The sequence below is a fragment of the Pristiophorus japonicus genome, chromosome 23, assembly GCF_044704955.1.
Source record: "Pristiophorus japonicus isolate sPriJap1 chromosome 23, sPriJap1.hap1, whole genome shotgun sequence".
NCBI lineage: Eukaryota > Metazoa > Chordata > Chondrichthyes > Pristiophoridae > Pristiophorus > Pristiophorus japonicus.
The window spans coordinates 1,900,529-1,925,453 of record NC_091999.1 but is presented as its reverse complement, the minus strand read 5'-3'; the positions used below and the strand labels follow the sequence as shown (position 1 = coordinate 1,925,453).

General features: G+C 56.9%; 1 protein-coding gene and 1 long non-coding RNA gene across 2 annotated transcripts in view; one reads left to right on the top strand and one right to left on the bottom strand.

Annotated features, from left to right (window-relative positions):
- The window catches only part of LOC139235597 (uncharacterized), a 9,593-nt gene extending 598 nt beyond the window's left edge, over window positions 1-8,995 (top strand). Inside the window, exons 2-4 of the long non-coding RNA XR_011588478.1 lie at window positions 2,949-3,061; window positions 4,742-4,842; window positions 8,044-8,995. This is a non-coding gene — a long non-coding RNA (uncharacterized lncRNA). The remainder of the gene's footprint in view (window positions 1-2,948; window positions 3,062-4,741; window positions 4,843-8,043) is intronic.
- A 3,859-nt stretch (window positions 8,996-12,854) lies between these two features.
- LOC139235596 (GMP reductase 2) overlaps window positions 12,855-24,925 on the bottom strand; it is a 98,357-nt gene continuing 86,286 nt past the window's right edge. Inside the window, exon 9 of the mRNA XM_070866630.1 lies at window positions 12,855-17,992. Coding sequence (XP_070722731.1) covers window positions 17,812-17,992 — 181 coding nt within the window. The 3' untranslated portion in view covers window positions 12,855-17,811. The remainder of the gene's footprint in view (window positions 17,993-24,925) is intronic.

Genomic DNA, 24,925 nt, shown 5'->3' with positions numbered 1-24,925 from the left:
CACAGGGGGTGATGGGTGAGTGGGACTCGGTGCGAGTTAGGACACGGGGGCAGTGAGCACAGGGGGTGTTGGGTGAGCGGGACTGGGTGCGAGTTAGGACACGGGTCAGCGAGCACAGGGGGTGATGGGTGAGCGGGACTGGGTGCGAGTTAGGACACGGGGCAGTGAGCACAGGGGGTGATGGGTGAGCGGGACTGGGTGTGAGTTAGGACACGGGGCAGTGAGCACAGGGGGTGATGGGTGAGCGGGACTGGGTGTGAGTTAGGACACGGGGCAGTGAGCACAGGGGGTGATGGGTGAGCGGGACTGGGTGCGAGTTAGGACACGGGGCAGTGAGCACAGGGGGTGATGGGTGAGTGGGACTGGGTGCGAGTTAGGACATGGGGCAGTGAGCACAGGGGGTGATGGGTGAGTGGGACTGGGTGCGAGTTAGGACATGGGGCAGTGAGCACAGGGGGTGATGGGTGAGCGGGACTGGGTGCGAGTTAGGACACGGGGCAGTGAGCACAGGGGGTGATGGGTGAGTGGGACTGGGTGCGAGTTAGGACATGGGGCAGTGAGCACAGGGGGTGATGGGTGAGTGGGACTGGGTGCGAGTTAGGACACGGGGCAGTGAGCACAGGGGGTGATGGGTGAGTGGGACTTGGTGCGAGTTAGGACACGGGGACAGTGAGCACAGGGGGTGATGGGTGAGCGGGACTTGGTGCGAGTTAGGACACGGGGCAGCGAGCACAGGGGGTGATGGGTGAGTGGGACTGGGTGCGAGTTAGGACACGGGGCAGTGAGCACAGGGGGTGATGGGTGAGCGGGACTTGGTGCGAGTTAGGACACGGGGCAGCGAGCACAGGGGGTGATGGGTGAGCGGGACTGGGTGTGAGTTAGGACACGGGTCAGTGAGCACAGGGGGTGATGGTTGAGCGGGACTCGGTGTGAGTTAGGACACGGGACAGCCGAGTTTTGGATGAGCTCAGGTTTACAGAGGGGTGGAGGTGATACTTCAGTTGTACCGAGCTCTGGTTAGCCCCATCTGGAGAACGGTGTTCAGCTCTTGCAACGCCCCTCAGGAGGGTTATATTGGCTTTGGAGGGGCTGCAGTGCAGACTCACCAGAATGATACCGGGGCTAAATTATGCGGACAGGCTGCATAGGCTGAGCTTATGTTCCCTCGAGTATCGAGGATTAATGGATGATCTAATTGAGGTGTTTAAGATGATTTGAAAGAGTAGGAAGCATTCCTTCACACAAAGGCCAGTGTAAATTTGGAAACTGCTTGAGATTGATAAGATTTTTGTTGGGTAAGGGTATTAATGGTTACAGGACCAAGGCGGGTAGATAGTTAAATGGTGGAAAAGGGGCTGAACGGTCTCCTCCTGTTCCTGTGTAACAGGCCCGAAGGGCTGAATGGCCTCCTCCTGTTCTTATGTAACAGGCTCGAGGGGCTGAATGGCCTCCTCCTGTTCCTATGTAACAGGCTCGAGGGGCTGAATGGCCTCCTGTTCCTATGTAACAGGCTCGAGGGGCTGAATGGCCTCCTGTTGCTATGTAACAGGCTCGAGGGGCTGAATGGCCTCCTCCTGTTCCTGTGTAACAGGCTCGAGGGGCTGAATGGGCCTCCTCCTGTTCCTGTGTAACAGGCCCGAGGGGCTGAATGGCTTCCTCCTGTTCCTATGTAACAGGCCCGAGGGGCTGAATGGCCTCCTCCTGTTCCTGTGTTCTAAAGTGGGGAGTGTGAATACTGTGCGGTGACAGGGAGAACTGCCTTTTCAGTCAATAGGAAGTCCATTGCCAGCGACCTGGCCCACTGCCCTTGCTCTACCCGGGGTTTCTCCTCAGAAAAGCCAGCCATGGCTCAGTGGGTCTCACTCTCGCCTCGGAGTCAAAAAGGTCGTGGGGTCGAGTCCTCTCTCCAGGGACTCGGGGGGGCCGAGAGTCCATGGCTGACACTCCTGGTGTCCGCACTGTCGGGAGGGGCCGTCTTCTGAACGAGATGTTAAACTGAGGTCCCCTTCTGCTCCCCCTCAGGGTGAATGTGAAAAATCCCACGGCCACTATTGGAAGAAGACCTTGGGTGGGGTGGGGGGGAGGTAGTTCTCCCCACTGTGCCCTGGAGGCCAATATTTATTGGTCAATCAGCGTCACGTGCTGCTTGTGGTCTCTTGCTGTGCGCATATCTGGTTACCGCGGTTTCCTACACTACAACAGTGAAAAACAAAAGAGGGGCTCGATTGGCTGTAAAACACTTTGGGATGTCTTGAGGTGCTGACAGGCGCTATGTAAATGCTGGAGAGGGTACAGAGGAGATTTACCAGGATGTTGCACTGGAGAGGGTACAGAGGAGATTTACCAGGATGTTGCACTGGAGAGGGTACAGAGGAGATTTACCAGGATGTTGCACTGGAGAGGGTACAGAGGAGATTTACCAGGATGTTGCCGGGACTGGAGAATTTTAGCGATGAGGAAAGATTGGATAGGCTGGGGTTGTTTTTCTTTGGAACAGAGGAGGCTGAGGGGAGACCTGATTGAGGTGTATAAAATGATGAGGGGCTTGGATAGAGCGGATAGGACGGACCTGTTTCCCTTGGCAGAGGGGTCAACAACCAGGGGGCATAGATTTAAAGCAATTGGGGGGAGGTTTAGAGGGGATTTGAGGGAAAATGTCTTCAGCCAGAGGGCGGTGGGGGTCTGGGGGGGGAACTCACTGCCTGAAAGGGGGGTAGAGGCAGAAACCCTCACCACATTTGGATGTGCCCCTGAAGTGTCGTAACCCACAGGGCTACGGACCCAGAGCGGGAAAGTGGGATTAGGCTGGGTAGCTCTTGGTCGGCCGGTGTGGACACGATGGGCCGAAATGGCCTCCTTCCCTGCTGTAAATGTCTGTGGTTCGATGAAGTTCTTTAACCTTGCCCGCGTTGTCTGTCTCTCTCTCTCTCTCTCTCTCTCTCGCTCAGCGATCTCCCTCCAGATCTCGGGCCCGACACCACACAGCATCGAGCTGCTAGACGTCATCTCGGACTCTGAGGACGAGGGCTGTGAGCCTCTGGGCCCCGGCCTGGACGGGAAGGTGAGAGGGCAGGGGGCCGACTTCAACCTCCTGCCCCCCGGGGGGGAAATCTCAAGACTCGAGACCCTGTTTCCCCCATTGGCGCTCCGTGCACAGTTGGGTTAATGTAAGGGCCGGGGGGGGGGGTGTACGGGAGACCTCGAGCCCCTTCCTGCTCATCGCTGACCAGCTGACCTTACAGCGGACGCCTCCCTCCGATCGGGCTCCCTGTCCTGCAGCGGTCGCCCTGTGTCTAGGTGTTATCCGCGATCTGAGTTGATCCCCAGCCGCGAGCAGGGAGCTGTGCGCAAATCTGGGGACCGCGGTTTGCTACATTACAACAGTGTCAAATAAAGAGTTTCCCCATTGGCCGTAAAGTGCTTTGGGACATTCCCAGGTGGAGGAAGGCACTATGCAAATGTTAGCGAGGGTACAGAGGAGATTTACCAGGATGTTGCCGGGACTGGAGAATTTTAGCGATGAGGAAAGATTGGATAGGCTGGGGTTGTTTTCTTTGGAACAGAGGAGACTGAGGGGAGACCTGATTGAGGTGTATAAAATGATGAGGGGCCAGGATAGAGTGGATAGGACGGACCTGTTTCCCTTGGCAGAGGGGTCAACAACCAGGGGGCAGAGATTTAAAGTAATTGGGGGGAGGTTTAGAGGGGATTTGAGGGGAAATGTCTTCACCCAGAGGGTGGTGAGGGTCTGGGGTGGAACTCACTGCCTGAAAGGATGGTAGAGGCAGAAACCCTCACCACATTTCAATCACTCAGAGGCAGTCCCTCGGAATTGAGGAAGACTTGCTCCCACTCTAACAGTGAGTTCTCAGGTGGCTGAACAGTCCAATACAGGAACCACAGTCCCTGTCACAGGTGGGACAGACAGTGGTTGAGGGAAGGGGAGGGTGGGACTGGTTTGCCGCACGCTCCTTCCGCTGCCTGGCGCTTGCTTTCTGCGCGCTCTCGGCGACGAGACTCGAGGTGCTCAGCGCCCCTCCCGGATGCACTTCCTCCACTTAGGGGCGGGACTGGTCTTTGGGCCCAGGGACTCCCAGGTGTCGGTGGGGAAGTCGCACTTTATCAGGGAGGCTTTGAGGGTGTCATTTAAAAAGTACTTGGACGTGCGCTTGAAGTGCTGTAACCTACAGGGCTACGGACCGAGAGCGGGAAAGTGGGATTAGGCTGGGTAGCTCTTTGTCGGGGGGGGGGGGCTACAGTTCGCCTGGGTTCAGGTGGTGGGAAGGGGGAGGAGAAATCAGGATCCCTCGATCACTATCCAGTCACGGTAGCTTGGGAGTCCCTGTACGTGTGTGTTTGTGAAATGCGATTCCTGCTGCGGTTGAATATGCCGCTAACAAGTCACTGCCTGGGCTCGGTTACCCGATTCATTCTCGGGTGGTTGCAGCCGCCACTGGCATGGCCCTGTGGCGTTTATTGCCAATCTCACCACCTGGAAGTGCTACAGTCCCGTGAGGCGAAAGTGCTCCCGCAGCCCTGTTGGTTTTGAACGGGCCGGAAATTGTCTCACCTGGGCCACCTTCGAGGGAGGGCGAGGAATTCGCGTTGAGGGCTTGGGGCTGGGAGGTGAAGGGTTGGGGGTGGCCTGTTCCGCCCCCCCCCCCCCGCCCCCCACTCTGAGACGCTAACGGTGACACAGGTTCACTGACCCCTGACCCCCTGCCCGCTCTTCTTTTCCCAGGAGCCTCTACATCTGTACCACAGAACCAAACACAACACCTTTATCCCAACCCTGGTCCAACACGTCTAGCCGCTCGCCATGTACCCCTGGAAAGGGTGGCGGTGAGTTCTGTATTTAAAAAAAAAGGGGGGTTGTTGTACGAGGTCGAGTTACGAGGCGGGTTTCGAATGCTGGCGGTTGGTGAATTGATCATTTGTGGGTTTGGCGGGGGGCGCGGGAGAGACGAGAGGGAGGAAGCGATCTCGTTTTAACGTCTCGTCCCATCTTTGTTTCAATGTGTGTTTAGTTCTGGAGTCAGCCCCGTGGGCTCAGCGAGTCACACCCTCGCCTCTGAGGCGGAAGGCCGTGTGTTTCACTCCGCACTGCAGAGACTCGAGCTCCATAATCCAGGGCTGTTACTCCCAGTGCCAGTCCTGAGGGAGCGCCGCACTGTCGGAGGGGAGTGCCGCACTGTCGGAGGGGCAGTGCTGAGGGAGCGCCGCACTGTCGGAGGGGCAGTACTGAGGGAGCCCCGCACTGTCGGAGGGGCAGTACTGAGGGAGCGCCGCACTGTCGGAGGGACAGTACTGAGAGAGTGCTGCTCTGTCGGAGGTGCTGTCTTTCGGATGAGACAGTAAAACGAGGGCCCTGCCTACCCTCTCGGGTGGATTTGAACGATCCCACGACCAGTGTTGGAAGAAGAGCGGGGGAAACTTCGTCACCGGTGTCCTGGGCCCCAACATTTATCATCGGAAGAATGGATAATCTAGTTATTATCACATTGCTGCTTGTGGGAGCTAGCTGTGTGCTAATTGGCTGCCCCCTTTCCATGACAACAGTGACTACACGCCAAAAAAGTACGTTATTGGCTGAGAGGCGCTTCGGGACGTCCTGAGACGGTGAAAGAATTGCTATCGAAATGCGAGTCTTTTGTTTTCCTTTCCGTGGACTGGAGCGCCCCACCGTTACAACACCCCGTGTATTGTTCTCCTGCGGCGGAGGTGTGGGTTATGTCGGCTGGCCCTGTCTGCAACGTCCAGCTGCCATGTATAATACTAGTGGGCCTCCCGTGGAGTTGCTCACGGTGCAGGTGAAGTTGTGGACGGGAGTAACGCCCCCCCTCCCCTCCCTACCCCAGTGCACTATTCTGCTGCTGAGGCGAATCTGTGTGTGTCGCAGTGTGTGGGCTTGTGTGTCCCTGTCAGCTCGCTGTCTCGCTGCTGTGCGCATGACACAAGTGGGGCCCACAGGATCAGGGTCACCATTGCGATGTTCAGCTGCTGTTTCTTCTTCCCCCGCCCCCACCCCCGCCCCCCCCTCGGTTGTGGAGGAACACTAACACGAGTTCTGGGGGTGACTTGAGACCAAAGTGGGGACCGACAGTCCCTGTCCACAGGTGGGGTGGACGGTGGGGGGGGGGGTTGTGTGCTTGGGTTGCCCTGGTGCTCCGTCCGCTGTTTGCACTCGGCTTCCGGCGACGAGACTCCCTGCTCCCATCTCGCCCTCGACCAGCCCCCGCTGGAGGGGAGCTAAACCACAGGCCGGGCGGGAATTTGTTCGCCTCTAGTCCGGATCCAAGGTCCGTCCCACCTTGTGTCATCGAGTTACAGTACGCGGACGACGCTTACCATCATCAACACCTTCACCGAAGTGTACGAGAGCATGGGCCTAACACAGAACATCTGTGAAGACAAAGGTTCCCCACTAAGCTGCCTCCGCCACACAGCACTATCCCGCCCCGATTATCGGGATCCAGTGATGGGACCTTGGACAACCTGGACCATTTTCCACACCTCGGGAGGCAACTGTCAACAAGAGCAGACATCAGCGACAAAGTCCAACACCACCTTCAGTTCTGCTGCTAAGCCGGTTTTAATCAGCCAGTCCACATCACTGCAGCAAATTATAAGCTACCCGGGTCAGTCAGAGGGCAATTGCAACTGCATGTAAATTTCAAGCTCCAGGTCTCCTTTCGCTTTAAAACAAAAAGATTGCTTTCAACCTGTTGTTCATTTTTTTTTTAAAGTAAATATATGTCGGCAATCCTTTTAAACGGACTCTCAGTCAGCCCCTTCGGGTCTGTGTATGTCTCTCTCAATGTAGTCAGCTCTCATTGTGTTTTTTAAGTCTGTAATGTAACTGAGTATATCAGGATGCACGACTGGTTCGGGAAAAGGGAATTGGGTATATTCCAGAGAAGGAAAAATTTCCAGGGCTACAGGAAAAGAGCAGGTGGGCGTGGCCAGCTCTTTCAGAGAAACGGTACTGGAACCGGAGCTGGAATCAGAACTGGAACCGGTGCTGGAACCAGAACTGGAACCGGTGCTGGAACCGGAGCTGGAATCAGAACTGGAACTGGAACCGGAACCGGTGCTGGAACCGGAGCTGGAATCAGAACTGGAACCGGTGCTGGAACCAGAACTGGAACCGAAGCTGGAACCAGAACTGGAACCAGAACTGGAACTGGTGCTGGAACCAGAACTGGAACCAGAACTGGAACTGGTGCTGGAACCAGAACTGGAACCAGAACTGGAACTGGTGCTGGAACCGGAACCGGAGCCGGAACCAGAACTGGAACCGGTGCTGGAACCAGAACTGGAACCGGAACCGGAGCCGGAACCAGAACTGGAACTGGTGCTGGAATCAGAACTGGAACCGGTGCTGGAACTGGAGCTGGAACCAGAACTGGAACCTGTACTGGAACCGGTGTTGGAACCAGAACTGGAACCGGTGCTGGAACCGGAGCTGGAACCTTATGAAGAAAGGTTGAGTAGGTTGGGCCGATACTCATTGGAGTTTAGAAGAATGAGCGGGGATCTTATTGAAACGTGTAAGATTCTGAGGGGGCTCGACAAGGTGGATGCAGAGAGGATGTTTCCACTGATGGGGGAGACTAGAACTAGGGGGCACAGTCTCAGAATAAGGGGCCGCCCATTTAAAACTGAGATGAGGAGGAATTTCTTCTCTCAGAGGGTTGTAAATCTGTGGAATTCTCTGCCCCAGAGAGCTGTGGAGGGCTGTGTCATTGAATATATTTAAGGTGGAGATAGACAGATTTTTGAGCGATAAGGGAGTGAAGGGTTATGGGGAGCGGGCGGGGAAGTGGAGCTGAGTCCATGATCGGATCGGCCATGATCTTATTGAATGGTGGAGCAGGCTCGAGGGGCCGAATGGCCGATTCCTGCTCCTGTGTCTTATGTTCTTATGGGAGGGCGCGTATCACTACTGCTCTGTAGACCATGAGCTTGGTGCCGGGTTTGAGATCCTGATCTTCGAATGCTCTTTTACTAATCGCTGAACGTGTCACTTCTGTTCTGTTTCAGAGGCCGGCAGTGGGCCGATGGGGTTCGAACCGGCGCTGACCAGTTAGGGGGCTCGTTCGCTCGGACGATTCAGGTGCAGCCCACCCCTCTCTGCCGACACCGCCCGCGGCCACGTTACCCATCCCCTCCGTTGGCCGCTCCGTTAACCCCGTGAACCTTCGGATCCCCCCTCCCCCCCCGCCCCGTGTTGGGTGGTCCCACCGTGTCTGGTCTCTCAGCATCGGATGCCGACCTGGAGCAAGTCTTTCTGTGAACTGGACTTCCCGCGGCTGAAGAACGTTCGAGCAAATAGTTGACTGATGTCAACCGTCTCCTGTGGTTTACGTGACACGGGGGGTGGGGGGTGAGGGGTGAAACTGCGATGGCCAACAGGTGTGCGGCAGTGTGAGGGGAAATCTCGGTTGTCCTCGAGGATTTCGGTGGCCCAAGGGAATGAATTTTGTACAAACACGTGGTTCTTCCACAATAGGTGTCTTTCTTGCCGGGGAGAATCGGCACTGGTAGCGTTGACAAACAGCCGTGGGCCAGTTGTTCCCGCGCTCGCCCCGTAGTCAGGCCGTGGGTTCGTAGAATCGAGCACCATCACCTTTGACCCGACACTCCCAGTGCCGGTTCTCAAGGAGCCTCCGCTGCACTGTCGGGAGTTGGCCTCTTGTGGGATGAGAGGCGAAACACTTTGCAAGTCCTGGGGTGGCGAGATGGTCCTTTCTCTGATACTGATCTTCAGGTGGATGAGTCGGGCAGGGTTGGGTATTCGGGAGAAGACATCCGGTCCGGGTTCAGGTCGGAGAGACCATCGGGGACCGGTGATTTGAGGGCCGGGGACATATCACGTTCAGGAGACCTGAGGGGAGTCCGTTTGTCCGCACTTATATATTTGTCTCTTGTTTAATGGAAAACATGGGCATTTCTACTGGGAAATTAATGAAATTCTAAATAAAAAGTGTGTCAAGAGTGAGTACGCTCTCCATTATCTGCCGGGGGCACTCGGGTGGGCATGTTGTGTATATTTTTAAACCTAGCTTTGCTGGTGGGACGTATCTTTTCCCCCCCATCTCCGGGCTGATAAACACGACTGTACACGACCTCGGGACCCAGGCCGTTCCGGATTCCAGGTATTTCAGAACGTCTGGGCCGAGGAGGGGGGAGATCGGGCCGAGGAGGGGGGAGATCGGGCCGAGGAGGGGGGAGATCGGGCCGAGGAGGGGGGAGATCGGGCCGAGGAGGGGGGAGATCGGGCCGAGGAGGGGGGAGATCGGGCCGAGGAGGGGGGAGATCGGGCCGAGGAGGGGGGAGATCGGGCCGAGGAGGGGGGAGATCGGGCCGAGGAGGGGGGAGATCGGGCCGAGGAGGGGGGAGATCGGGCCGAGGAGGGGGGAGATCGGGCCGAGGAGGGGGGAGATCGGGCCGAGGAGGGGGGAGATCGGGCCGAGGAGGGGGGAGATCGGGCCGAGGCGGGGACAGGTCAGGTCAGGTCAAGGCCATGGAGGTGGGAGAAGGTCGGTCCGAGGGGAGGAGGTCGGAGGTCAGTCCAAGGGGAGGGGGGGGGGGGCGAGAAGGAGGTCGGGCCGTGGGGAGGGCGGAGGTTGGTCCAAGGGGAGGGGGGGAGGAAGAGGTCGGGCCGAGGGGAGGGGGGAGGAGGAGGTCGGTCCGAGGAGAGGGGGGAGGTTGGTCCAAGGGGAGGGGGGAGGAGGAGGTCGGGCCGAGGAGAGGGGGGAGGTCGGTCCAAGGGGAGGGGGGAGGAGGAGGTCGGGCCGAGGGGAGGGGGGGAGGAGGAGGTCGGGCCAAGGGGAGGGGGGAGGAGGAGGTCGGGCCGAGGGGAGGGGGGGAGGAGGAGGTCGGGCTGAGGGCAGGGGGGAGGAGGTCGGTCCGAGGGGAGGGGGCGGGGAAGGTCCGAGGGGAGAGGGCGGAGAAGGTCCGAGGGGAGGTCGGTCCAGGGGGCGGGAGGAGGAGGTCGGGCTGAGGGGAGGAGGTCGGTCCGAGGGGAGGGGGCAGGGAGGTCGGTCTGCGGGGAGGGGGAGAGGTGAGAGGTCGGTCCGAGGGGAGGGGGCAGGGAGGTCGGTCTGAGGGGAGGGTGGGGGTTGGTCCGAGGGGAGGAGGAGGTCGGTCCAAGGGGAGGGGTGAGAAGTCGGTCCGAGGGGAGGGGTGAGAGGTCGGTCCGAGGGGAGGGGTGAGAGGTCGGTCCGAGGGGAGGGGTGAGAGGTCGGTCCGAGGGGAGGGGTGAGAGGTCGGTCCGAGGGGAGGGGTGAGAGGTCGGTCCGAGGGGAGGGGTGAGAGGTCGGTCCGAGGGGAGGGGTGAGAAGTCGGTCCGAGGGGAGGGGTGAGAGGTCGGTCCAAGAGGAGGGGTGAGAGGTCGGTCCGAGGGGAGGGGTGAGAGGTCGGTCCGAGGGGAGGGGTGAGAGGTCGGTCCGAGGGGAGGGGTGAGAGGTCGGTCCGAGGGGAGGGGTGAGAGGTCGGTCCGAGGGGAGGGGTGAGAGGTCGGTCCGAGGGGAGGGGTGAGAGGTCGGTCCGAGGGGAGGGGTGAGAGGTCGGTCCAAGAGGAGGGGTGAGAGGTCGGTCCGAGGGGAGGAGGAGGTCGGTCCAAGGGGAGGGGTGAGAGGTCGGTCCAAGAGGAGGGGTGAGAGGTCGGTCCGAGGGGAGGAGGAGGTCGGTCCAAGGGGAGGGGTGAGAGGTCGGTCCGAGGGGAGGGGTGAGAGGTCGGTCCGAGGGGAGGAGGAGGTCGGTCCGAGGGGAGGGGTGAGAGGTCGGTCCGAGGGGAGGGGTGAGAGGTCGGTCCGAGGGGAGGGGTGGGGGGAGGAGGAGAAGGGAGGTCGCACTCAACGTTCATACACTCTCCAGGGAAAGGCCTTGAATATGGAGGCGATAGGGAGATTTGGACATTCTGGAGCATACATCCTTAAAGGTACATGGGCAATGCCATGTAGCGATAGCTGGAGCAAATCAGGTGTCGTGGTGTATCCCTGGGACAATTCAGTACAAGGTGAGGCGTACTGTTCTGTCCTTGTACAGACCTGAGTCAGGCCGCACTTGGAATACTGGGTCCAGTTGTGGTCTCCTCACATGGTGGGTGATATTGAGGCTTTGGAGAGGGTTCAGAGGAGGGTCACCAGACTAATTCCCAGTCTGAAGCTGCTTAGTTATCAACATAGGCTAAAAGAGTTGGGACTCTGTGCCTTAGAGCAGCGTAGACTCGAGGGGGATCTGACCAATTAGGCCGGATCAGGGGGCACAACTTTAAGTTGTATGGGGCCAGATCTGGGTTAGACGTCAGGAGATGGTTCATTTCCCAGAGAACAAGCTGCTGTTTCATGAGGGTCGATGCAGACTCACTGAATTCCCTCATTGGAGAGCTGGATCTGTTTCTGTCTGCGGCGGAGATCACCTCCTACAGAAGGGTAGGTACTGAGGGAATTCATCAACATCATAGACAGTCCCTCGGAGTCGAGGAAGACTTGCTTCCACTCTAACAGTGAGTTCTCAGGTGACTGAACAGCCCAATACGGGACCCACAGTCCCTGTCACAGGTGGGACAGACAGTGGTTGAGGGAAGGGGAGGGTGGGACTGGTTTGCCGTACGCTCCTTCCGCTGCCTGGCGCTTGCTTTCTGCACGCTCTCGGCGACGAGACTCGAGGTGCTCAGCGCCCTCCCGGATGCACTTCCTCCACTTAGGGGCGGACTGGTCTTTGGGCCCAGGGACTCCCAGGTGTCGGTGGGGGATGTTGCACTTTATCGAGGTACTGCAGGTAATTGAATGGCCAGTGATCTGGACTAGCTTTGATCGCCTGGATGGGTCCGAGAGGAATTTCCCAGATTTTTATTTGCTCCCAAATTGGCCTGTGTTTTTTTTTGCCTCTCCCAGGAGACCACAGGGTTTGGGGCGGGGTGGAGTGTATACGTTGTGATACACACGGTATGGCAATTGTGTGGGACAGGATCAATAGACCAGAAGAGGGCCTTTGCCTGTCCAGCATTGTTGGTCTGTCACTTTTACTGAAACCAGCTTTTTATTTCAGAATTGAAAAAGAAATTCAAATTCTCAAACTGGGATTTAAACTCACGGTCGCAGGGTTATTAGCCACTGACAGAACCACGACATCACTGTGCCTACCATCACCAGCCCGTGTTTAAAGGCTTGGGCCTAGAAATTTGTCTGGGCGGTGTGCAAAACAGGCGATTATCGATTCGGCCTCCCGTCATATATTCTGCTCCATTGCAGTCACTGGGAGGGGAACGTGGAGGAGGTGGTGTTCCCATGGACCTGCTGCCCTGGTCCTTCTAGGGGGTAGAGGTCGCGGGTTTGGGAGGTGTTGCCGAAGAAGCCTTGGCCAGTTGCCGCGGTGCATCTTGTAGACGGTGCACACTGCAGCCACGGTGCGCCGGTGGTGGAGGGAGTGAGTGTTGAAGGTGGTGGGTAGCGTGTCGATCGAGCGGGGCTGCTTTGTCCTGGATGTTGTCGAGCTTCTCGAGTGTTATTGGAGCTGCAACTCATCCAGGCAAGTGGGGAGTGTTCCATCGCACTCCTGACTTGTGTCTTGTAGATGGTGGGAAGGCTTTGGGGAGTCAGGAGGTGAGACACTCACCGCAGAATACCCAGCCTCTGACCTGCTCTTGTAGCCACAGTATTTATGTGGCTGGAAGAGAGCGATTCCCGAGTTACGCTGGGCATCCGCACTGCATTAAAACACTGCTGGACAGCCCAGGCCAGCCGGTCCTGGTGTGTTAAACCTTGCAGCAGGCTCCAGGAGAGGAAGCAGGCTGCTGTGTGAATGAACAGCGACAGTCACTGTCTGCAAGGAAATCCGACCATCTGTTAACACACATGCCTTTTTTAATTTTTAAAATGTACGTGATTTCAGGATCAACCCAGGCAGCTGACAGCTTGCATATGTGTGCATCTGGTCGTGGGATCCCAGCCCAGGCTGGTTCCCAAGGAAACGCCAATACAAAGGCAAGATTCAAATTCATCCCTTCCTCCCCAAACACCAGTAAGAAAAATACTGCAATCTCATGTGATTTAAAAAAAAAATGGGCCCAGCTTCGACTCGTACAGGTACAGGGGGTTAGATACAGAGTAAATCTCCCTCTACACTGTCCCATCAAACACTCCCAGGGCAGGTACAGCACGGGGTTAGATACAGAGTAAAGCTCCCTCTACACTGTCCCATCAAACACTCCCAGGACAGGTACAGGGGGTTAGATACAGAGTAAATCTCCCTCTACACTGTCCCATCAAACACTCCCAGGGCAGGTACAGGGGGTTAGATACAGAGTAAAGCTCCCTCTACACTGTCCCATCAAACACTCCCAGGGCAGGTACAGGGGGTTAGATACAGAGTAAATCTCTCTACACTGTCCATCACACACTCCCAGGGCAGGTACAGGGGGTTAGATACAGAGTAAAGCTCCCTCTACACTGTCCCATCACACACTCCCAGGGCAGGTACAGGGGGTTAGATACAGAGTAAATCTCTCTACACTGTCCATCACACACTCCCAGGGCAGGTACAGGGGGTTAGATACAGAGTAAAGCTCCCTCTACACTGTCCATCACACACTCCCAGGGCAGGTACAGGGGGTTAGATACAGAGTAAATCTCCCTCTACACTGTCCATCAAACACTCCCAGGGCAGGTACAGGGGGTTAGATACAGAGTAAATCTCCCTCTACACTGTCCATCAAACACTCCCAGGGCAGGTACAGGGGTTAGATACAGAGTAAAGCTCCCTCTACACTGTCCCATCAAACACTCCCAGGGCAGGTACAGGGGGTTAGATACAGAGTAAATCTCCCTCTACACTGTCCATCAAACACTCCCAGGGCAGGTACAGGGGGTTAGATACAGAGTAAATCTCTCTACACTGTCCATCACACACTCCCAGGGCAGGTACAGGGGGTTAGATACAGAGTAAATCTCTCTACACTGTCCCATCAAACACTCCCAGGGCAGGTACAGGGGTTAGATACAGAGTAAAGCTCCCTCTACACTGTCCCATCAAACACTCCCAGGGCAGGTACAGCACGGGTTAGATACAGAGTAAATCTCTCTACACTGTCCCATCAAACACTCCCAGGGCAGGTACAGGGGGTTAGATACAGAGTAAATCTCTCTACACTGTCCCATCAAACACTCCCAGGGCAGGTACAGGGGGTTAGATACAGAGTAAAGCTCCCTCTACACTGTCCCATCAAACACTCCCAGGGCAGGTACAGCACGGGTTAGATACAGAGTAAATCTCTCTACACTGTCCCATCAAACACTCCCAGGGCAGGTACAGGGGGTTAGATACAGAGTAAAGCTCCCTCTACACTGTCCCATCAAACACTCCCAGGGCAGGTACAGGGGGTTAGATACAGAGTAAAACTCCCTCTACACTGTCCCATCAAACACTCCCAGGGCAGGTACAGCACGGGGTTAGATACAGAGTAAAGCTCCCTCTACACTGTCCATCAAACACTCCCAGGGCAGGTACAGGGGGTTAGATACAGAGTAAATCTCCCTCTACACTGTCCCATCAAACACTCCCAGGGCAGGTACAGGGGGTTAGATACAGAGTAAATCTCTCTACACTGTCCCATCAAACACTCCCAGAGCAGGTACAGGGGGTTAGATACAGAGTAAATCTCTCTACACTGTCCATCACACACTCCCAGAGCAGGTACAGGGGGTTAGATACAGAGTAAATCTCCCTCTACACTGTCCATCACACACTCCCAGGGCAGGTACAGGGGGTTAGATACAGAGTAAATCTCTCTACACTGTCCATCACACACTCCCACGGCAGGTACAGGGGGTTAGATACAGAGTAAATCTCTCTACACTGTCCATCACACACTCCCAGGGCAGGTACAGGGGGTTAGATACAGAGTAAATCTCCCTCTACACTGTCCCATCAAACACTCCCAGGGCAGGTACAGGGGGTTAGATACAGAGTAAAGCTCCCTCTTCACTGTCCCATCAAACACTCCCAGAGCAGGTACAGGGGGTTAGATACAGAGTAAAGCTCCCTCTACACTGTCCCATCAAACACTCCCAGGAAAGGTACAGCACGGGGTTAGATACAGAGTAAAGCTCCCTCTACGCTGTCCCATCAAACACTCCCAGGATAGGTACAGCACGGGGTTAGATACAGAGTGAAGCTCCCTCTACACTGTCCCATCAAACACTCCCAGGGCAGGTACAGCATGGGGTTAGATACAGAGTAAAGCTCCCTCTACACTGTCCCATCAAACACTGCCAGGGCAGGTACAGCACGGGGTTAGATACAGAGTAAAGCTCCCTCTACACTGTCCCATCAAACACTCCCAGGGCAGGTACAGCACGGGGTTAGATACAGAGTAAAGCTCCCTCTACACTGTCCCATCAAACACTCCCAGGGCAGGTACAGCACGGGGTTAGATACAGAATAAAGCTCCCTCTACGCTGTCCCATCAAACACTCCCAGGACAGGTACAGGGGTTTAGATACAGAGTAAAGCTCCCTCTACACTATCCCATCAAACACTCCCAGGGCATGTACAGCACGGGGTTAGATACAGAGTAAAGCTCCCTCTACACTGTCCCATCAAACACTCCCAGGGCAGGTACAGGGGGTTAGATACAGAGTAAAGCTCCCTCTACACTGTCCCATCAAACACTCCCAGGGCAGGTACAGCACGGGTTAGATACAGAGTAAAGCTCCCTCTACACTGTCCCATCAAACACTCCCAGGACAGGTACAGCACGGGGTTAGATACAGAGTAAAGCTCCCTCTACACTGTCCCATCAAACACTCCCAGGGCAGGTACAGCATGGGTTCGATACAGAGTAAAGCTCCCTCTACACTGTCCCATCAAACACTCCCAGGGCAGGTACAGCACGGGTTAGATACAAAGTAAAGCTCCCTCTACACTGTCCCATCAAACGCTCCCAGGGCCGGTACAGGGGGTTAGATACAGAGTAAAGCTCCCTCTACACTGTCCCATCAAACACTCCCAGGGCAGGTACAGCATGGGTTAGATACAGAGTAAAGCTCCCTCTACACTGTCCCATCAAACACTCCCAGGGCAGGTACAGCACGGGTTAGATACAAAGTAAAGCTCCCTCTACACTGTCCCATCAAACACTGCCAGGGCAGGTACAGCACGGGGTTAGATACAGAGTAAAGCTCCCTCTACACTGTCCCATCAAACACTCCCAGGACAGGTACAGGGGTTTAGATACAGAGTAAAGCTCCCTCTACACTGTCCTATCAAACACTCCCAGGGCAGGTACAGGGGGTTGGATACAGAGTAAAGCTCCCTCTACGCTGTCCCATCAAAAACTCCCAGGGCAGGTACAGCACGGGGTTAGATACAGAGTAAAGCTCCCTCTACACTGTCCCATCAAACACTCCCAGGGCAGGTACAGGGGGTTAGATACAGAGTAAAGCTCCCTCTACACTATCCCATCAAACACTCCCAGGGCAGGTACAGCACGGGGTTAGATACAGAGTAAAGCTCCCTCTACACTGTCCCATCAAACACTCCCAGGGCAGGTACAGGGGGTTAGATACAGAGTAAAGCTCCCTCTACACTATCCCATCAAACACTCCCAGGGCAGGTACAGCACGGGGTTAGATACAGAGTAAAGCTCCCTCTACACTGTCCCATCAAACACTCCCAGGGCAGGTACAGCACGGGTTAGATACAGAGTAAAGCTCCCTCTACACTGTCCCATCAAACACTCCCAGGGCAGGTGCAGCACGGGTTAGATACAGAATAAAGCTCCCTCTACACTGTCCCATCAAACACTCCCAGGGCAGGTACAGCATGGGGTTAGATACAGAGTAAAGTTCCCTCTGCACTGTCCCATCAAACACTCCCAGGACAGGTACAACACGGGGTTAGATACAGAGTAAAGCTCCCTCTACACTGTCCCATCAAACACTCCCAGAGCAGGTACAGGGGGTTAGATACAGAATAAAGCTCCCTCTACGCTGTCCCATCAAACACTCCCAGGACAGGTACAGGGGTTTAGATACAGAGTAAAGCTCCCTCTACACTGTCCCATCAAACACTCCCAGGGCAGGTACAGCACGGGGTTAGATACAGAGTAAAGCTCCCCCTACACAGTCCGATCACACACTCCCAGGGCAGGTGCACGGGGTTAGATACAGAGTAAAGCTCCCTCTACACTGTCCCATCAAACACTCCCAGGACAGGTACAGCACGGGGTTAGATACAGAGTAAAGCTCCCTCTGCACTGTCCCATCAAACACTCCCAGAGCAGGTACAGGGGGTTAGATTCAGAGTAAAGCTCCCTCTACACTGTCCCATCAAACACTCCCAGGGCCGGTACAGCACGGGGTTAGATACAGAGTAAAGCTCCCTCTGCACTGTCCCATCAAACACTCCCAGAGCAGGTACAGAGGGTTAGATACAGAGTAAAGCTCCCCCTACAGAGTCCCATCACACACTCGGCGGAGGGTGAACGGGTAGAATCTGCGGTCCTGCCCCCAGCTTGATGCGGGCCCTTGTCGTTACCTTCCCCTCCCCCGTCGATTGGACACGTGGTCCCAGAATGGTGATTTTTTTTTAAATAAAAAAGCAGAGAGAATGTAAGTGGGTGGGAGGAATGTTACTGGGAGGAGGGGAGGGGAGCGGGTGGAGATGAACATGGAGAGAGTCGGCAGTAAAGCAGCCCCCTGTGCCCCAGACACGTACATTGTTCAGATCTGAAGCTGGGCCCCGGGCTGTCGGACAGGCAGTCGGTGGCGAAGGCAGGAGGCAGGAGGCAGGCAGCGGGGTGCTCTAGTTGAAGACGGTGTTGACCTGCTGCGTGACACGGATGAAGGTGGTCCTCCGGCTCAGCTCCTTCAGCTTCGCCGCTCCCACGTAGGTGCAGGTGGAGCGCACGCCCCCCAGGATGTCCCGGATGGTGCTTTCCACCTCTCCTTTGAACTCCACTTCCACCGTCTTCCCTTCCGACGCCCTGCGGGAAACGCACGGAGGGAGAGAAAGTCATCGAAAGAGCACCGAGGGGGTGAGGAGCCCCAGCACGGAGGGGGGTGAGGAGCCCCAGCACGGAGGGGGGTGAGGAGCCCCAGCACGGAGGGGGGTGAGGAGCCCCAGCACGGAGGGGGGTGAGGAGCTCCAGCACGGAGTGGGGGTGAGGAGCCCTAGCACGGAGGGGGGGTGAGGAGCCCCAGAACGGAGGGGGGGTGAGGAGTCCCAGCACAGAGCGGGGTGCGGAGCCCCAGCACAGAGTGGGGTGAGGAGCCCCAGCACGGAGGGGGTGAGGAGCCCTAGCACGGAGGGAGGGTGAGGAGTCGCAGCACCAAGGGGGGTGAGGAGTCCCAGCACAGGACGGGGTGAGGAGCCCTGGCACGGAGGGGGGGTGAGGAGCCCCAGCACGGAGCGGGGTGAGGAGCACCGGCACGGAGGGGGGGTGAGGAGTCCCAGCACGGAGGGGGTGAGGAGCCCTTGCACGGAGGGGGGTGAGGAGTCCCAGCACAGAGAGGGTAAGGAGCCCCAGCACGGAGGGGGGCGGTGAGGAGTCCCAGCACGGAGGGGGGTGAGGAGCCCCGGCACGGAGGGGGGTGAGGAACCCCAGCACGGAGAGGGGTGAGGAGCCCCAGCACGGAGGGGGGTGAGGAGCCCCAGCACGGAGGGGGGTGAGGAGCCCCAGCACGGAGGGGGGTGAGGAGTCCCAGCACGGAGGGGGGTGAGGAGCCCCAGCACGGAGGAGGGTGAGGAGTCCCAGCACGGAGAGGGTAAGGAGCCCCAGCACAGAGCGGGGTGAGGAGCCCTAGCACGGAGGGGGGTGAGGAGCCCCGGCACGGAGGGGGGTGAGGAGCCCTGGCACGGAGGGGGGTGAGGAGCCCCGGCACGGAGGGGGGTGAGGAGCCCCGGCATGGAGGGGGGTGAGGAGCCCCGGCACGGAGGGGATGAGGAGCTCCGGCACGGAGGGGGGTGAGGAGCCCCGGCACGGAGGGGGGTGAAGAGTCCCAACATGGAGGGGATGAGGAGTCCCAGCACGGAGGGAGGTGAGGAGTCCCAGCACGGAAGGGGGTGAGGAGTCCCAGCACGGAGGGGATGAGGAGCTCCAGCACGGAGGGGGGTGAGGAGTCCCAGCACGGAGGGGGGTGAGGAGTCCTAGCACAGAGAGGGGGTGAGGAGCCCCAGCATGGAGGGTGGTGAGAAGTCCCAACACGGAGGGGATGAGGTGTCCCAGCACGGAGGGGGGGTGAGGAATCCCAGCACGGAGGGGATGAGGAGCTCCAGCACGGAGGGGGGGTTAGGAGTCCCAGCACGGAGGGGGGGTTAGGAGCCCCAGCACGGAGGGGGGTTAGGAGCCCCAGCACGGAGGGGGGTGAGGAGCCCCAGCACGGAGGGGGGTGAGGAGTCCCAGCACGGAGGGGATGAGGAGTCCCAGCACGGAGGGGGGTGAGGAGCCCCGGCACAGAGAGCGGGTGAGGAGCCCCAGCACGGAGGGGGGTGAGGAGCCCCAGCACGGAGGGGGCTGTGGAGCTCCAGCACGGAGGGGGTGAGGAGCCCCAGCACGGAGGGGATGAGGAGCTCCAGCACGGAGGGGGGTGAGGAGTCCCAGCACGGAGGGGGTGGAAGTGGAGGGCCGAATGGGCCCTTTCCCACAGCCCCCTGGGAGAACCATTCTCCTGGCTGCTCTTGCCCACCTCCTGGTGGTTGCTTTCTGAACAGCACTGGCACAGGTCTGTGCCCCAACCTCGTGCAGCAACTCACATTTATGCAAAAGCAAAATACTGCGGATGCTGGAAATCCGAAATAAAAACAGACCCGGCCTGAAGCGTTAACTCTCTTTCTCTCTCCACAACAACAACTTGTATTTGTTGTATATAGCGCCTTTAACGTCCCAAGGCAGGTCACAGGAGTATTAAGAAAAACAACGTTTGACCCCGAGCTGTATAAGTAGAAATTGTCGCAAGTAGCCAAAAGATTGGTCAAAGAGGTCGGTTTTAAGGAATGTCTTGAAGGAGGAGAGAGAGGTAGAGAGGCGGAGAGGTTTAGGGAGGGAGTTCCAGAGCTTGGGGCCCAGGCAACAGAAGGCACGGCCACCGATGGTGGAGCGATTATAATCAGGGATGGTCAGGGGGGCAGAATTAGAGGAGCGCAGACATCTCGGGGGGTTGTGGGGCTGGAGGAGATTACAGAGATAGGGAGGGGGCGAGGGCCATGGAGGGATTTGTAAACAAGGATGAGAATTTTGAAATCGAGGCGTTGCTTAACCGGGAGCCAATGTAGGTCAGTGAGCACAGGGGGTGATGGGTGAGCGGGACTGGGTGCGAGTTAGGACACGGGTCAGCGAGCACAGCGGGTGAGTGGTGAGCGGGACTTGGTGCGAGTTAGGACACGGGGCAGTGAGCACAGGGGGGTGATGGGTGAGCGGGACTCGGTGCGAGTTAGGACACGGGGTAGTGAGCACAGCGGGTGAGTGGTGAGCGGGACTTGGTGCGAGTTAGGACACGGGGCAGTGAGCACAGCGGGTGATGGGTGAGCGGGACTCGGTGCGAGTTAGGACACGGGGCAGCGAGCACAGGGGGTGATGGGTGAGCGGGACTCGGTGTGAGTTAGGACACGGGGTCAGTGAGCATAGGGGGTGATGGGTGAGCGGGACTTGGTGTGAGTTAGGACACGAGGCAGTGAGCACAAGGGGTGATGGGTGAGCGGGACTTGGTGTGAGTTAGGACACGGGGCAGTGAGCACAGGGGGTGATGGGTGAGTGGGACTCGGTGCGAGTTAGGACACGGGGCAGTGAGCACAGGGGGTGATGGGTGAGCGGGACTCGGTGCGAGTTAGGACACGGGGGCAGTGAGCACAGGGGGTGATGGGTGAGCGGGACTCGGTGCGAGTTAGGACAGGGGGGCAGCCGAGTTTTAGATCACCTCTAGTTTACCTAGGGTAGAATGTGGGAGGTCACATTGTACCCTACGTAGTAACATACGTAAAGACAATACAAGTCAGTAGTATACTCATTCAGACACCGTATAACAACATGTCCACAGATCCCTGAAGGTAGCAGGCCAGGTGGATAAGGTGGTTAAGAAGGCATACGGAATACTTGCCTTTATTAGTCGAGGCATAGAATACAAGAGCAGGGAGGTTATGCTTGAACTGTATAAAACTCTGGTTAGGCCACAGCTGGAGTACTGCGTGCACAGTTCTGGTCACATTACAGGAAGGATGTGATTGCACTGGAGAGGGTACAGAGGAGATTTACGAGGATGTTGCCGGGACTGGAGAATTTTAGCGATGGGGAAAGATTGGATAGGCTGGGGTTGTTTTCTTTAGAACAGAGGAGGCTGAGGGGAGACCTGATTGAGGTGTATAAAATGATGAGGGGCCTGGATAGAGTGGATAGGGCGGACCTGTTTCCCTTGGCAGAGGGGTCAATAACCAGGGGACAGAGATTTAAAGTAATTGGGGGGAGGTTTAGAGGGGATTTGAGGGGAAATATCTTCACCCAGAGGGCGGTGGGGGTCTGGGGTGGAACTCACGGCCTGAAAGGGGGGTAGAGGCAGAAACCCTCACCACATTTAAAAAGTACCTGGATGTGCCCCTGAAGTGCCGTAACCCACAGGGCTACGGACCCAGAGCGGGAAAGTGGGATTAGGCTGGGTAGCTCTTTGTCGGCCGGCGCGGACACGATGGGCCGAGATGGCCTCCTTCCTCGCTGTAAATTTCTGTGATTCTGTGAAGAACTCACATTTATAGAAAAGCAAAAATACTGCAGATGCTGGAAATATGAAATAAAAACAAACTTGACTTGAAACGTTAACTCTCTCACTCTCTCTCCACAGATGCTCCCGGACCTGAAGAGCGTTTCCAGCATTTTCTGTTTGTGGTTCATATTTAACAGCCGCAGTATTTTGCTTTTGTATTGGTATTTAATTCACTGCCATGTCTCTTCTCGGAATCCCCACCTTGAAGAAGTTCAGCTCCTCTCTCAGGCGGGATTCCCGTTTGCCTCTGTTACCGTGTTCATCTTCATTGCTCTCTGTTTCTCTTCTCGTGTTTGCTTTCATCAGAACATCAGAAATAGGAGCCCCTCGAGCCTGCTCCCCCATTCAATAAGATCATGGCTGATCCGATCATGGACTCAGCTCCACTTCCCCGCCCGCTCCCCATAACCCTTCACTCCCTTATCGCTCAAAAATCTGTCTATCTCCACCTTAAATACATTCAATGACCCAGCCTCCACAGCTCTCTGGGGCAGAGAATTCCACAGATTTACAACCCTCTGAGAGAAGAAATTCCTCCTCATCTCAGTTTTAAATGGGCGGCCCCTTATTCTAAGACTATGCCCCCTAGTTCTAGTCTCCCCCCATCAGTGGAAACACCCTCTCTGCATCCACCTTGTCAAGCCCCCTCAGAATCTTACACGTTTCAATAACCTGCTGCCTCTTTGCAGCATTTACTATTTCATCTCACATTTACATAGAGCCTTTTAACGTGAAACATGTCAAGGCATTTCAGAGGAGCGACGTCAGACAATAATGGAAGTCAAAACAAAGAGGGAGCTATTAAGAGAGGTTGATGAGAAGCTTGGGTCAAGATAGTTGGGTTTTATGGAGTGTCTCAAAAGGAGGAGAGAGGTTTAGCGAGGGATTTCCAGAGCTTACGGCCTCGGCAGCTGAAGGCACGGCCGCCAATGGTGGAGCAAAGGGAAGGGGCGGGAAGTGGAGCTGAGTCCATGATCGGATCAGCCACGGTCTTATTGAATGGCGGAGCAGGCTCGAGGGGCCGAATGGCCGACTCCTGCTCCTGTTTCTGATGTTCAAGAGGCCAAAGTCAAAGCAACATAGAGATCTCTGCGGGTTGTAGGAGGTTACAGAGATAGGGAGGGGCGAGGGCCATGGAGGGATTTGAACACAAGGGTGAGAACTTTAAAATCAAGGTGTTGCTGGAGCGGGAGCCAGTGTCGGTCAGCGAGCACAGGGGGTGATGTGTAAACGGAACTTGGTGTGAGTTCAGACACGAGTTTTGGACGAGCTCAAGTTGATTGAGGGCAGCGGGGGAGAGGCCGGCCTGGAGAGCGTTGGAATAGTCAACAAAGGCAGGGGTGAGGGTTTCAGCAGCGGATGAGCTGAGGTGGGCAATATTCCGGAGGTGGAAGTAAGCGATGATGGGGAGGATGAAGGGTTGGAACTTGGCTCGGGGGTGTACAGTCTGGTCCAGCCTCAGACAGCGGCAAGGGAGGGAGATGGTGTGGTTGATGGGGGGGGGAACCGAAGACAATAGCTTTGGTCTTCCCAATGTGCAACTGGACAAAATGGCCAACTATCTGAGACTGGATGTCCGACAAGCGGTGTGATGGCAGAGAGACAGTGGAGGGGTCGAGAGAAGATGGCAAATGTGTCGTCTGTGCCCTTGTTCAAGCTGACTCCCATCTCTTCAGATCATGTAGGCCTGAGGAGCCATACGTACGCGAGGAAGGTGAGGGCACTGAGGATAGATCAATGTAAAACGTCCAAAGTAAGAGTGCAGGGATGGGAAGAGACACCATTGCTGGCCGGTCCCACTCAGGTATCTGACAGAGGTGAGGTGTTGGAGGTCGATGGAGCGGTCAACCGTGTCAAAGGCCGCAGACAGCCCGAGGAGGGGTAGTTTACCACGGTCACGTAGGATTGGTAACTTTGATCAGGGCTGCTTCAGCGGTGTGGGTGGGGTGGAAACCTGATTGGAGGGAGTCAAACATGGAGTAGCAGGAAAGATGGGCAACTCCTGTCTGAGGCTGAACCACACTCTTCGCAATCTCGCTGTCATATTTTACCCTGAAATGAACTTTCGACAGCGCCATCACAAAGACCGCCTATTTCCACCTCCGTAACATCGCTCGTCTCTGCCCCCTGCCTCAGCTCATCCGCTGTTGAAGCCCTCATCCATGCCTTTATTACCGCTAGACTTGACTATTCCAACGCACTCCTGGCCTGCCTCCCACGTTCTACCCGACGGAAACTAGAGGTGATCCAAAACTCGGCTGCCCCCGTGTCCTAACTCGCACCAAGTCCCGCTCACCCATCACCCCCTGTGCTCACTGCCCCGTGTCCTAACTCACACCAAGTCCCGCTCACCCATCACCCTCTGTGCTCACTGCCCCGTGTCCTAACTCACACCAAGTCCCACTCACCCATCACCCCCTGTGCTCACTGCCCCCGTGTCCTAACTCGCACCGAGTCCCGCTCACCCATCACCCCCTGTGCTCACTGCCCCGTGTCCTAACTCGCACCAAGTCCCGCTCACCCATCACCCCCTGTGCTCACTGCCCCGTGTCCTAACTCGCACCCAGTCCCGCTCACCCATCACCCCCTGTGCTCACTGCCCCGTGTCCTAACTCGCACCAAGTCCCACTCACCCATCATCCCCTGTGCTCACTGCCCCGTGTCCTAACTCACACCCAGTCCCGCTCACCTATCACCCCCTGTGCTCGCTGACCCGTGTCCTAACTCACACCGAGTCCCGCTCACCCATCACCTCCTGTGCTCACTGCCCCGTGTCCTAACTCACACCCAGTCCCGCTCACCCATCACCTCCTGTGCTCACTGCCCCGTGTCCTAACTCGCACCAAGTCCCGCTCACCCATCATCCCCTGTGCTCACTGCCCCGTGTCCTAACTCGCACCAAGTCCCACTCACCCATCACCCCCTGTGCTCACTGCCCCGTGTGCTAACTTGCACCAAGTCCCGCTCACCCATCACCCCCTGTGCTCACTGCCCCGTGTCCTAACTCGCACCAAGTCCCACTCACCCATCACCCCCTGTGCTCACTGCCCCGTGTCCTAACTCGCACCAAGTCCCACTCACCCATCACCCCCTGTGCTCACTGCCCCGTGTGCTAACTTGCACCAAGTCCCGCTCACCCATCACCCCCTGTGCTCACTGCCCCGTGT